At 51.6% G+C, this 14720-nt stretch overlaps 1 protein-coding gene across 1 annotated transcript; it reads right to left on the reverse strand.

The window, feature by feature from the left end:
- Nucleotides 1–3091: 3091 nt before the first annotated feature.
- On the reverse strand, nucleotides 3092–14323 carry NDUFV3 (NADH:ubiquinone oxidoreductase subunit V3). Its single transcript, XM_011285780.4, has 4 exons — nucleotides 14166–14323; nucleotides 12616–12736; nucleotides 5338–6429; nucleotides 3092–3321 (listed from the first exon to the last, which is right to left on the reverse strand). The coding sequence occupies exons 1-4, from the start codon at nucleotides 14211–14213 to the stop codon at nucleotides 3158–3160; spliced, it is 1425 nt and encodes a 474-aa protein (XP_011284082.3). The 5' UTR covers nucleotides 14214–14323; the 3' UTR covers nucleotides 3092–3157.
- Nucleotides 14324–14720: the final 397 nt, after the last annotated feature.

The following is a 14720-nucleotide window of genomic DNA, read 5'->3' on the forward strand; positions in this document are numbered from 1 at the left end:
CATCTAGACCCGTGTTGACTATAGGCCCGCGAGAGTGACATCGCTCTGAAAGGAACGCCATTTTAACTGTTAACTTTTATACCCTAGTCTTTGTTTCAACTCCTTGCTGGAATAAAGGTGGGAGAGGAGGGCGGGAGGGGGTAGAACCGAGGGTGGTGAGCACCTGAAACAGCCCTTGTTACTTTTGTTATTTGAGAGACAGAGAGTGTGCGAGCAGCAGGGAGAGGGACAGAGACAGAGAGAGAGGGAATCTTCAGCAAATCCCACACTCAGTGCAGATCTGGACACAGGGCTCGATCCCATGACCACGGATCATGATCCGAGCCAAAATCAAAGAGTTGGACACTCAACTCACTGAGCCACCCAGGTGCCCCTAGTCAGCCTTTTTATTTTTATTTTTTCAATTTTTTTTTTAACGTTTATTTATTTTTGAGATAGAGACAGAGCATGAACGGGGGAGGGTCAGAGAGAGAGGGAGACACAGAATCTGAAACAGGCTCCAGGCTCTGAGCGGTCAGCACAGAGCCCGACGCGGGGCTCGAACCCACGGACCGTGAGATCATGACCTGAGCCGAAGTCGGACGCTTAACCGAGCCACCCAGGCACCCCATCAGCCTTTTTATTAAATGACCTATGACAACCCCTTCAATCTGGGGCCCCTCAGGAAACCCTGCTCTCTGCCATCGCATAAGGCCGACAGCCAAGAACAGGTTAAACATTTTTTCTTAATGTCTACTCATTTTTGAGAGACAGAGCATGAGTGGGGGAGGGGCAGAGAGAGAGGGAGACCCAGACTCCAAAGCAGGCTCCAGGCTCCGAGCTGTCAGCACAGAGCCCAACGTGGGGCTCGAACCCACAAACCACGGGATTGTGACCTGAGCCAAAGTCACACGCCTCAGTGACTGAGCCACCCAGGGACCCCCGGGTTTAACATTTTTTAAAGGGATGTAAAAGAAAAAGACTGTTCAACGCTGCATGGGGCAAACTCTGAAATATTTCCTATCTGGCCCTTCGCGGGGAGTGTGTTAATGCTGCTTTAACGGAAGAAATGGCTTTGTACTGTTTATATGTCACACTTCATCCCCTAGGGCACAGGAAGTTCTGTGGTGCTGGTGAACTCATTTTATAAACGTTCCATTGCTTCCTACGTGCAAGGTATGGGACGCTCCCAGAAGGCACTGGGTGCGAGTCCTGAGCCGAGGGGCACTTTCTTGGGTCTCGGATGCCAGTTGAGATGGGTGGGAGGACTCCGACTGTTAAAACTCAAAGCACATACTTGGAGGCAGAATCAGAAAGGCCACACCGTAATTCGCTGGGTTTCCGTTATTAACCAGCTGCCAGTAAACATTAGGACAAGAATTCATAATAAGGACTGGACTTCTGCTTTGTGTATAAGGCCCTCCAGTCTGAGGGTGTTTATTTGTTAACAGGTGTAAGAGAACAAATGTCTAGAAAGATGCCAGGGTTCAGGTGACAGGGAAAATACAAAAGGAAATGGGATAATTGCTTTAACTTGAACCTATTAAACCGGTTTAAAAACCTTGTGGAAGCGGAAGCAATACCAATGTTTGTGAATCACGTGCGATTCATCAGACAGGTTTCTGGAAATCCATCTTAAGGAAACAATACAACACACGGCAGGAGTTACAGCCGCCCAGATGTTTCTGGCAGTGCTAGGAGAGAGCACGGGGACGAGCTCGGGTCCCAAACCACACTCGGTGGGGAACCGCCCCCGCCGGCTCACGAGGGCTTTGGGGGTCAGAGAGAGAGGATAATTTAACAGGGCTGGTTCCCAGGGAAAAACTTCATGCAGACAAAAATTTCTTCATCCAGATCGTTCCGTCAGGAGAATCCCCAGCCCCTGCGGCACGTGCGGTCCGGGAAACGCACCGTGGTTGTGCCCCCCCCCCCCCCCCCCCCCGCCGCCGCACAGGTTCTGCGGGCCACGGCTTGCAAAGCCAGGTATCACATGGGCACAGCCGGCAGGAGAGAGAACCGTCTGCATGTCGTGGGGCGACCTCTCTGAAGCCACCACCACCGGGAGGTGTGTGACACATCAGTGACTGCGGGGCTGGCACCGTGGCCCTAGGGGTTTTCCATTTTCTCCCTTTTGGGTAATGTGGCTTTGGTACTTTTCTGATAAAACAATGCGATCAGGAGAAGCTCGCGGAGTCGCCAAGTGTCTCCCTCGGCGGTAATAAACTCGGAGGCGGATGATGACAATACTAGGGTGACAGACACGTGGAACAGAATTCCATGCACCACACTGTGTGCTGCAGACTCGAGGCCAGGGACCAGAATGCAAATGAAGGGAGGTGATGCCCTGGGGTCCGGGCACAGGAACAAGGGCCATGTGAGAACGGAGCAAACCACGGCTGTGACACCAGCGGGTAGACAGACTTCTGCCCTGACAAACGGACGCATCTCCCACCTCCGCTCTCGTGGTCGGGCGTAACCTCACCTCCACTGGTCTCCAAGCAGACAGTTCACCTCGTCCCCGCAGGGTGTGAGTGCAAACACACGGCCTTGACACACCCCGCTTACGCCCCGAGGCGTGAGTAACGTTATCCCGAGCCCTGACCGACCCAGAAACCCTTTGTAGCAGAGTCCGGAGTCCGCTGCAGCCATCCGGGGACAGAGCTGCTGATGGGCCCCACAAAACTTCAACCCCCCCCCATCCCGCCTGAGTTTACATCAAACACCGAATTCTGGTGAACGAAAAGGATTCTATTCCTTCTCTAACGATAAAGTGCTAGAACCTAATGTTTTAGTCTCTTTGCAGTACAGGAGATAAAATCAGTGAAACCCTATCTTCGATGATCAGAAGCTAAGTCCTCAGCACACGCATGGGCACCTGGCTGGAAAGCAGACGGACGTTAAACTGACCAGGGACTCGGCACAGCGGACACACGCTGATGGAAAGCCCCTACGGCTCTCTAATGCTACGATCTGTGCGGCGGACCCCAGCTTTATAATGAGAGGAAAACCCCTTGCGCACAGATGTTTCTGATGCCCGTCGAACCAATGGTCAGAGAGCAGGGTCGCTAGCTCAGCGTTCACCGTACGAGGGACACCGATCACACATGAGGCCTCACGACCGGGGCGGATTTTATTTCCGTAGCCCAGACAACGGGAAGTTACTCTCTGAAGGGGGCGCTCAGTGGCGAGGGGACTCCCGTCCTGACGAGGGCTGGGGCATCCTGAACTTGGACAGGTCCAGGTTGAGGTCTAAGAAGGTGTACGGGGTATAGTCGTGGTGCTGCAGGTTCTTGTAGGTGGCGTTGTCCAGTGGCTCGGAGGCGCTGGCGGCGTGAGCGGACTCTGTGGGGGGAAACGCAAGGCCCGTGAGAACGTGGGACAGGCGGCGTTCCCGCGGGGCTCAGCTCTCAAGACACCGCGCGCCCCGCATCCTGAGATCAACTGTCTAACTAGGGAAGCTGGTGAAAGCTACAGGATCCTCAGACGCGAAATAAAGGAATTAGCGGAAGACGTACTCTAAACCTCGCAGCCGCCGCGGTGGGAGCCGCTGGTTCTTACGAGGCGTCTGAACGGCCTACTCTGTCCGCTCCCCGGCCCGTGCTGTGCAGAGCTGTGAAAACGCCCACGACAAGGATGCAGGGACTTTCAGGACTTGAGGGAGCAAGAGAGACAAGTAGATCTACAGGAGTAGGAATGAACTATTTGCAGAAAAAAATGTTCAAAAGCAGAAGCCAGGTGAGCCCTCTAAGTCTCTGGATACACGAAACTAGACTCTGTCTGAACAACGTCACAAAGTTAAGGGGAACTGGAAGGGAGATGCAAAGTTTGCAACTTTTTTTGAAAAAGCTGCTGGCATACTTTCGATTCAGGCTAAAACGTACAAGCTGAGTTGTATTTCTTCACGTGGAAAAAGGACATTCGCTGATCTAAAACTCAAAGTGCACAGCTGAAGCAAAAGAACGCAGCTCTCCTGCCCTGGGACGTCCGCACAAGGGCACACGGCGGAGCCTGCCGGGAGGCCCCTGCACGGCTACCCAGGCTGCACAGGAAATCACCTAAGCACACTTTCCACCATTTGAATTCACACCCACAGCTCTGTTTGTCACGTCTTCGGCCGTGTTACACAAAAACGAGGACTTATGCAGAGCTGACACCTTCCCGATCTCGAGCAGAGACTCCCCATGTGGTGCAGGCACATTGGCGGATACAGGGAAGGTGTTAGCTGGAGGGAAACGTGGGTGCAGGAACCTCGGGGCAGGAACCCGAGCAGAGGACTGCTCAGCGACACCACACGGGGGCTGTGCTCCTGGGCGGCCTCCTCACCCCCCAAAGGGCAAAGGAAGTACGAGAAAAACAACAATGGTTTGCTGTCATCATCCTAAGTTTTGGTTTTCGTCTCCGATTTGTAGCATCAGGAACTGCATTCTCCAAGTCTGGACAAGGCTGGCACTTTGTGTATTAACGAAAGAGGGAGAAAACGGAAGGAAGAAAACACACAAATTCTGTCAACGGAACGCAACCGATAACGATTAGCACATAATGGACATCAGGCAAAGGCGGAGGCTTTAGGAAGACTAAGGAGCAAATAAGAAGGGGCCGGGTTTGTTAGCAACGCAGCATTTTACAGACACTCTGCGGGGCCCGGCTCTGAACCCGGGGACGGCCCTGCCGGCTTCGCCACGACCTGCCTACAGCATGTGCCTTCATAAAGTTCGATGCCCAAGTCGGGAGCATAATAGGAATAAAACCCTAAAAATCTGTGATAGCAGATAGCCCTTCATAAAAATTCAATATGGAAAAACAAAGCAGCCCATTGTGTTTTGGGGTATATCAGAGAAGGAAACGTCACCCAGCGGAAAGAAGACTAAAGCCGCCCCAGGCCGCCCCAGTGTCACTTACTGCGGGACTTCCCAAAATGGGGACTTCCCCTCCGGTCTAAGAAACCTAAAAGCAACACCCCTCGTATCCCCCCAAACCCCACGCCAGGGGTAAGCACGGCTCTTCGCTGTGGGAGTGAATCAGGACCCCCTTCCCGCTGACCAGAGGCCCTGAAAGTTCACGGACACCTTCCAAAGCGAAGGGGGCCGTGAAACCACTAGAGTTGAAACATCACCCTGGCCGTGGGACAGCCAGGAGGGCCAAGCGCACGCTGTTTCACCACAAAATAAACAGGAAATGCCCCAGGGATGCCGCACACAAGGCGTGGGTCCCTCAGGAGCCCGGCACAGTCCTCTGCCTGCCGGAGGCCGCGCTGCAGGTGCCTGACTACCTGGAACCCTCCTCGGGGCGCACAGGCCTCCGAAGGCCCACCACCCGCCCGGGAAAGCAGGGCTCTCGAGGGCGCAAGTGAAGGTATACCCTGGGTGCCGTCCGGCCCTCCTGGAGGGGCAGGGTCTTCTGCCATCCCGGCCCCGCCCTCAGGCTCTGGGCCCGCGGCCTTGTCCTGGAAATCGCCTTCGCTAGGAGCAGGAACCGGCTTCAAACTTCGGACTGGCGCCTGACCTTCCAGAGTCTCTCCCGCGGCCTTCAGGGTTCCCTCTGTCACCTGCGCCCCCAAATTTTCTTTGCTGAACAGGGGGAAAGCCACCTCCCCACCACGCTCCGCTGCGTGTTGGCCCCGGTGTCTCTCGCTGGCCTCAGGAGCGGCTGGCGGCGGTCTTGCTGTTCCAGTTCTTTCCCTCCACTGAATTGGCGCTGGGCCGCCAGCCGGCTGTGTGGACAATCCTGACTCTGTATGAGCAGGCAGGACTTCTTTGACTTTGGGCAGCTTTTGGCCTTCTTTATCGGTTTCACTTGATCTAAGAACTTTCTGGAATTGCTTTTCCTTGACGTTTTGCTTCATAAACTCTTTATCTGCTTGTGACTTGGGTGTTGTGGTTTTGCGTTTTGTGTCTTTTCTGTCCTCTGGTGGCTTGATGGTGCCCCCTTTCTTCTTGACCGGACGGGGCCTCTCGGGAGGGGGGACATCTGGCTGCGAGCGGGGCTTCTCTTTGGCGACTACTGCAATTCTGGGGGCTCCATCTTCGAGGGGGCGGGACGCCTGCGGTCTGGGAGGCCCTCCTCTGCCCCTGCTCGTCCCCTGGGGGTCAGCTGTGGAGCTCTCCCCCTCCCCCTCGGAGTCGGAATCGGAGGAGCTGGACGAAGAGGACGATGAAGATGAATCATCTCCCCTGTTCTCCCTAAGAGCTTTTGCATCCGTGCCCTGCTTCCTGAGTGGAGACGGAACTTTCTGAGGCGTCTCTACGACAGTCTTTCGCGACCGGAACTCTGGAGCCCCTTCGGCTGTGAATAGCATGCTGCCTTCGGGGCCGGGGCCGGGGCCGGGGCCAGCTACCAGCCCGCCCGCACTCACAACTGACGGGTGAGCACGGGGTGAAGACAAGTTTTTAGACAATTCAGCTGCTGTTGGGGTGGCTACGAGTTGGCCCCTCTCCTTTGGTTCCACTACATCTAGGAAATGGCATAAAGAGGAACGTTATTCTCAATATTTTGTACAACAATCCAAATTCATAAGTCACAGACGTCTCGTTAAATAACAACTTGCTATTATATCTTCAATGTAATCATCCTAAGGAATGTTCCATGGGAACTCACTCTTAGGTCAAAGTCAAGCCGCCTGAGAGAGAACAGTAAGAAATGTAGGTCATTCCTTTGCGGCTGAAAAATTAACAAGCAGCTGTTTTTACCAACAGGAGTAACAAACTTGTCTCCACTTCTCACAATGCCAAATTCTTTGATGCTCGTTTTTAAACGACTACTTCATCCAAAGTTCAAATCGTTAAACCACAAAGATATTTTCCAATGACTACTGCAAGCTTTACAAATGTGTGCTTTCTTAAATCTTTAAGAAAACTGATGCCTCTCGAATATTAAAAAAGTTATCCACGCTGGACGAACCTGGACTTTCTGAAAACCCAGAAAGCACAACTAGAGACAGGAACCTGGTTTGGGTTTGGGCCCGCACACACACGTGTTTAAGTGTTGCAGGGTACCGGGAAGAGGATGATGTCGTTCACATCAAGGTGCCCTAAGGGGAAGACGAGCCCTTCAAAATCAGAAGTCATTCGGGGAGCTCCTCGGCCAAAGGAAAGCATTACACGACCAAAAGAATCTAAAATAAACTGATAACGAGATATATAGACATGAACAACAGGTTTTCAGCTGTAAAAAAAAGGAAAAGGGCTAATACGAAACCTTTATATTTCATAGCATCAGTTATTAAAAAAATAACACTGCACAGTAAGTTGATTAGAACTAACTTCATTCAGTTTTCTCAGGTGGTAAACCCTTTCTAACCCTGCAGATTTAAAGAAAAATATAAGACAAGCTTTTATAAATTAAAATTACTTTCCAAATCTAAAGCCGAAATTACACACATTACAGACGAGCAAGTTCTAAATGCAGAGACTTCACTTTCAAGTCTAGGGGGTCTGTCTACTTTATACTGAAAAGATCTGAATCCCGCTTTTCTCTCAAGTGGGAAAAAAAACGTATTCCTAAGATCACCATCTTACCAGTATCCAAAAAGGGTTCTAATTGTTTTCCGAGCTCAGGGACCTGCCCATGATAGATTGACAGAAAATGACCCAAGAAACCCGAGGAAACACCAAAAATCAGAAACGGGCCGGAGAGGAAACCGGGTGGTGCGAAAGGGCTTGACCGGGCAGCCAGAGCAGAGGGGACTGTTTACATCCGTCACCTCCACCCCCTCCACCCCCTCCGTCAGCACCTTCACCCCCACCTCCTCCATGCCACGTCGGAAGCTGTGCTACGTGCCAGCCCAGAATCTACACTCCGCATGCTGGGCGGGTGCTGACCTAACTTCAGGACTCTCACAGGGCTCCAGGGTCACGAGAAACCTCAAAATGAGGCAAAGGAATGTATACACACTTGAACGCTCTGCTCTCTCTCTGCAAACCTTACCTGAATCAGCTCAGCGGTTCCTAGCAGGCCCCGCACGTCGTGTGCCCGCTCACCTGTACCATGCACCCACGTTTACGTTGGGCATGAATGCTCCAAGTATGCAAAATTAACTAAAAATAAGGTGTATCTTACATGGGCTGTTTTGAATAGAAAAATTACAATCCCCGAATCTTCCAAAGTACGTGGTGGAGATTTAAAAACTGCAAATAAGTGATTGGAACTACGTTACAGGCTGAGTTACCACCCACTGGCAATGGAAAGAAAACTTCATATGGGACTAACATTTAAAATTCTCTTTGAAGAGGAAATTCCTATTGTACGACATAAGAGCATTTTCATTATTCATGCTAAGTTACTGGGAGAATTCCAGGGATAGGCCGCGGGACCAAAACAAAAATGCATTTTCCTTTTATTGAGAGTCAATTTCTGGCCCAGTGCAGCACGGGCCCAGCAACCGCCCCCCCACCCCTGCGACCCCCGAAGGAAAATGCCACAATGGCTGGGAACCGCCACCGGTAGGTAGCCGCTGTTGCAGGGCGCAGACCGAGTGTGGCCTCGCCGTGAGGTGCAGAATGACGTCACCTGGGAAACAGCACCATCACCTACAGGAACGAGGGCTCGCACGTTGACCTCGCCTGCTGGTTTTCACAAAGTCGCACACTTTTGGCCAGAGCAGGACGCCCACATACTGCTTTAGTTTGATACTGACCTCCCTCGAGAAACAAATCTATGAAAACACGAAACCACCTAGGGAAGGCTGGCCACGCAGGCACATCTCACAGCACAAGACGGTGACCTCCGGGGCTGTGTCTATTCTGCCGGAGAACGGATAAATGACCATGGCCTGTGCACGGTAAAGGCGCACAAACACTGGTAACCGTGCAGACGGAGAAGCTGTACTGCGTCTCCACCTCCTCTCCAACTGAACTTAGCTGTATTTCCCAGGTCTCTTTTCTGCTGGGGCGAAAAGTAAGCCATGACCTACACGTTTCTGGTGGTCTCCCTAACACAGGCACAAATGACGATGGTGTTTGAAATGGATTAGCCACCTTAGTATTCTTCCAGATCTTGGGGCACCTGGGTGGCTCAGTCGGCTGGGCATCTGACTGTGGCTCAGGTCATGATCTCATGGTTTGTGGGTTCGAGCCCCATGTCAGGCTCTGTGCTGACAGCTGAGCCGAGATCCTGCTTCAGATTCTGTGTCTCTCTCTCTTTCTACCCCTCCCCTGCTCACACTCCGTCTCTCTCTCTCTCAAAAATAAACATTTAAAAAAATTAAAAAATAAAAAAATTCTGGGGCGCCTGGGTGGCTCAGTTGGTTAAGCATCCGACTTTGGCTCAGGTCACAATCTTGCAGTTTTTGAATTTGAGCCCCACGTCGGGCTCTGTGCTGACAGCTCAGAGCCTGCTTCTGATTCTGTGTCTCCCTCTCTCTCTGCCCCTTCTCTGTTCACGCTTTGTCTCTCAATAATAAATAAACGTTAAAAAAAAAAAAGTTAAAAAAAAATTCTTCCAGATCTCGTCACTGGGTCACAAAACCAATCTCGGAAACAAAGCACATTTCCACACAACAGGAAGGAGCACAGTTACTCAAATTTTATGTGAATTAAAACTCTTTTCCATGTATAGGACTATAGAATTGCTTGTCTGCTTGCTTGTCTGAAGACTGAGATTTTCTCAGAGGCGAGACAGCACGGAGAAGAAAACTACAGATGCTGGGGCCTTCCTGCCCGGGTTTACATCCGGCTCCACCCCTAACACACGTGTGGCCTTGGGCAGCTCACAGGCCTCTTCCCTCCTCCGCTCTCTCATCTAAGGCAGGGAGACGAGTACCGCCTGCTCACGGGTTGTGAGGACCAGACGGGACAACGTATGCCGGGCTCTGCTGGTTAGAAGTAAACACAACAAATCCCTATTTCCAGAGATTCCTCACCCTTCAGACTGAAATGAGGACTTGAAATGAATAATTAACTGTGGCCTCTGGACAGACCCTTGAAAAGGCGGCACAGGAGTCTTTAGTCGATGACTTAGTACTGAATGTTACCATAGTGACTGGACTGAGAGGACCGTCTGGAGGGGCACCTGCGAGGAGACCCTGGACCCTGACATCTACGTTGGTGGCTCTCCTTAGGAAGGAAGCAAGCACTACGAGAAGCTGGAGTCCCAGAAGGAATAGGGCAGAACGTCGTCTGGAACCCCGGGGTCCTGCCTCTGAGGCAGGCACTTTGCCTAGAGATGGGACCCCAAGGGTGAGCGCACAGGGCCAGATCTGCATGCGGGAAACTTCCGTTAAAGCTCCCAAAGCCAGTGAGAGCAGACAGGGCTTTACCCTGGGGCGTTAATGGGCCACCAGCAGGCAGAAAGCATTTCCAAATTTTTCGCTAGACCAGTCTTACGAGCGCTGACATCTCGGGCAAACACTGAGGCCTGTACATGTCGGTTTAGAAATTCCTTTTCTTCATACAGGGATTATAAGTACTTTTAGATTATACACAGATCTCACACGAATTAAAGACAGCGTAGTTCGCAATACTGTCTTCCCACCTGAAAGCACTCTACACTCAGTCGACACCGCACACATATATCCCCCTCACAGGGGCCTAGCACGGCCTGCGCACTGACCCCACTCAGGCGGGGAAAAACCTCATCCAGACTGATGACCGAACCACACAGGCCCAGGGCCAACTCCTAGGTCAATGTTCCCTGCTCATAACTGCGCCTAAAACTGTTGCATAAACAAGCACCCTATTCTACTCACACATAGAAGCATGTTTAAAAAAGGATCTTTGGGGACGCCTGGGTGGCTCAGTCGGTAAAGCGTCCGACTTCAGCTCAGGTCATGATCTCACGGTCCGTGGGTTCAAGCCCTACATCGGGCTCTGTGCTGACAGCTCAGAGCCTGGAGGCTGCTTCAGATTCTGTGTCTCCCTCTCTCTGTGCCCCCCGCCTCCCCTGCTCAAGCTCTGTCTCTCTCAAAAATATATAAACACTGGGGCGCCTGGGTGGCTCAGTCAGTTAAGCGTCCGACTTCAGCTCAGGTCATGATCTCACAGTTCATGGGTTCAAGCCCCGCATCAGGCTCTGTGCTGACAGCTCGGAGCCTGCAGCCTGCATCGGATTCTGTGTCTCCCTCTCTCTGTTCCTTCCCCACTCACACTGTCTCTCTCCCTCTCTCTCTCTCTCTCTCTCTCTCTCTCTCTCTCAAAAAAAAAAAGATTAAAAAAATTAAAAATATATATATATAAACATTAAAAAAAGGGGGGAATCTTTGACTCTGCCACAATATTTTAAAATCCATTAGGTCAGCTTCAAAAACCTATGATGTAGGATTGCAGAAACAAGACTAAGAATCACCAAAGGCATCAATAACATTAGTAATGAGATTCACTAATCATCAGTAAACACTGAAAGAATGTCAAAAATGTGCTATGTGTAATGCAGAATTTAACTGACATTCTGGCTGTTCGCATTAGTTTTTTAAATTATATTTATTTTTTGAGAAAGCATGTGCGAGAGAGAGAGAGAGAGAGTGCGCGCTGGGGAGGGTAAAGAGAAAGGGAGAGAGGAATCCCAGGAGAGAGGAACCCCAGGAGAGAGGAATCCCAAGCGGGCTCCATTTCATCAGCGCAGAGCCCAACATGGGGCTCAAACTCCCGAATTGCGAGATCACGACCTGAGCTGAAACCAAGAGTGAGATACTTGACCAACTAAGCCACCCAGCTGCCCCAGAAAAAAATTTTTCGTGTTTATTTTTGAGAAAGTGAGAGAGAGAGTGAGAGAGAGAGAAGAAGACACGGAATCTGAAGCGGGCTCCAGGCTCCGAGCTGTCAGCACAGAGCCCGACATGGGGCTCGAATTCATGAACCGTGAGATCACGACCTGAGCCAAAGTCAGATGCTTAACCAACTGAGCCACCCAGGCACCCTAAGATTTTATTTTTAAATCAACTCTACACCCAACGCGGGACTTGAACTCACAATCTTGAGACAGAGTCTCAGGTTCCACTGACTGAGCCAGCCAGGCGCCCCCTATGGTCAGTCATTAATAACGAGCAGGGAGTAGAAAGCAAAATTCCCACAAGTATTTAAAATAGTGTCGCACATTGTATTTTCCTTCCATGAGGATATGCTACGTTGGTATTCAGGAAGGAGAAAAAAAAAAAAAAAGTAAAATCCAGCAATAAAAGTCAAAATGACTCTGGACAAAGCCGGACAGAGATCACACATCGTGCTTCATCAAAGTGAGCGGTAATGGAAAACAGTTCCTGCTCTTAACTCCCTCCCCACGGTCATGAAAGGAGGCCCGCAGTCCAGGACGGTGGCCCACGAAGCCTGGGAAGCCAATCTGTGTTTCTGAGACACTGAGAAGCGTCACAACTGGGGGGAGAGAAAAGCAAGGTGGGGCTCAGGGCTGCCACGGGGGCACAGCATCTGTATCACGGCCATCCAAATGTCCCCTTGCCACACATCAGAGCACAGCACTTAGAAAACACAGACAGAACTGGTTCAGGGCTAAATGCTGAGTCAAGGGCTGTTGCATTAGTGATGTGTTTGGTCTAAAATCTGCCACAGATCCGATGTCGGATTATAATCTGGACACGGCTGGAGATGAAGAATCGAATTATGTGGTTAGTAAAACTCTTCACGCCTGGAAAGCGGACTGATTTGTTTACTTTGCATTATTCTCCCCTTGGGACTATCATTAAAATCTTACTTTTTGGTGGACTTTGCTTCTTGGGATTTGGTGGCAGTCCCTTTTCGCTCTTCCCTGATTCCGCAGAGAGAGACACTGAGGGAGCAAGTCCTCGAAACACTCGTGCGTCTAGGAGCATAGTCTGACAGAAGGATGAACAAATATGGACATTTTAGAGTCATGCCATTTGGAAGCTATTACGACCTATAGACGTTATATATCATTACATGCATTACATGTGCTATATATAACGTGTTATAACATAGCATTCATGTCATATTTCTAACGGTTATTACAATTTTCATAACATATGGAAATTTTGGAAAATACAAAAAAAGTTGCAAGAAAGAAAACACATGACAGTCACTATGAACTATGTAACTCCAAGAAAAGTCAAAAACAGTTTATCCTGTGCATACTTTTTGTAGCCCCCAACTACTATTTAACCTACCAAATAATAAAGTGTTTTCCTATACTTAGAACACCAACTAGAAGAAATACTACCTGGGAGCGTGGGTGGCTCAGTTAAGCATCTGACTTCGGCTCAGGTCATGATCTCACGGTTTGTGAGTTCAAGCCCTGTCGGGCTCTGTGCTGACGGCTCAGAGCCTGGAGCCTGCTTCGGATTCTGTGTCTCCCTCTCTATCTGCCGCTCCCCTGCTTGCGCTCTCTCTCTCTCTCTCTCTCTCTCTCTCTCTCTCAGAAATACACAAGCATTAAAAAAAATTAAAAAATAAAAAGAATAAATACTATCTGGCTGTTAGTAATGATGCAGGTGGATAACTGCTTCAAAACCACATACAATGTATCATAAGTGGCAAACCTAAACTGATAATTCACTCAACATGTATTTACTAACAGCTGCTATGTGCTAGGCGCTTTTCTAGAAGCTGCATACAGAACAAAGGTGCCTCTCCTACATACACGAAGGTAAAATTATATCTTTTTATGTTTATGACTATAAGTACGTGTGAAAGCTGAAAAAATTATTTGGAACCAGGTGTTTCAAGGACTAAACGGTGGACTCTCGGAAACAGATCTCCCCCCATCTGTACGCTCTATCTCGCAATGAATAGGAAGTGCTTTTGTAAGAGACTTTTGCAAATTTAAACGCAGGGCAATGATCTCACATTTTTTCTACACGTAAAAAGAAAGCCCTCTGTCTTCCTCTCTTTTCCCAGACAGGATCATGTAAGCGGGCATCTTAGTGGCTGCCAAGTCAGTTACCGGGTCACCCAGGTACCTCAGAGTCCCCTCCTCTCCCCTCCGGGCTACGTGAGAGGTCAAGACGCGGTCCTCAACGTCTCGGAGCGAGCGCGGCGGCGCAGGACACCTGGGAGCCCTCGTATCTGCCCGCGACCTTGGCACCGCACGCCGGGGGCTCCCCAGGAGATCGGGGTCAGTGTCCGTTCGCCGCGGCCCCCCCCCCCCCCACGGCCCGCGGCCACCTGCTCCGGCCCAGCGCCCTCTCTTCCACCCCGGAACCGCGTCTTGGGCCCACCCGTACGGCTGGAGGTGCCCCTCGCCCCGGCCCTACGAGGGCTGCCGGCCGCCGGCCCGGCTCCCTTTACCTTCATTGCCCCCGACCGTCCTTGCCGCAGCAGAAGAGAGGCCGCCATGACTGTGACACGCGGGGGCGGGCCTGGCCAGGCAGAGGTCGCTCCAGGACTGACTCGACAGCTGCGCGCGCACCACCGGCTGACGGCCCGCCCCCTGGGCCGAAGGCACCAATCACAGGCACGGACGGGGGCGGGCGGAGCGGGTCAGAGGCCGCCGGGCTGCGCGCGCCGAGGCCACGCCCCCGTGGAGCTGCCAATCACCGACGGAGCTATTCGCGCCGATGCCGCCGGGGGCCGGACGCGCGCGTGGCCGCCGAAGAGGGTGTTGCCGTGTCCTTGTCTGCGGAGGGCGGGCGCGGCTTCTGCTCGCGTCTCTTTCACAGGTGCACCGGCCTCAGACCGTACCCTGGACGTCCCTGGCCCTGACCCAGAGTCGTCTGTGTTTGATGGACTGGAAGCCCTTCGGCACGTGAGGTCCGCGGCCTCAGCGTGCCCACCTTGTGACGTCGGGTCGCACCCCATCCTCCGATGGGCGTGGCCACCCATGGTCTCCACCGTTCCTTGCTC

This window comes from Felis catus, chromosome C2, assembly GCF_018350175.1.
Source record: "Felis catus isolate Fca126 chromosome C2, F.catus_Fca126_mat1.0, whole genome shotgun sequence".
Classification (NCBI taxonomy): Eukaryota; Metazoa; Chordata; class Mammalia; order Carnivora; family Felidae; genus Felis; species Felis catus.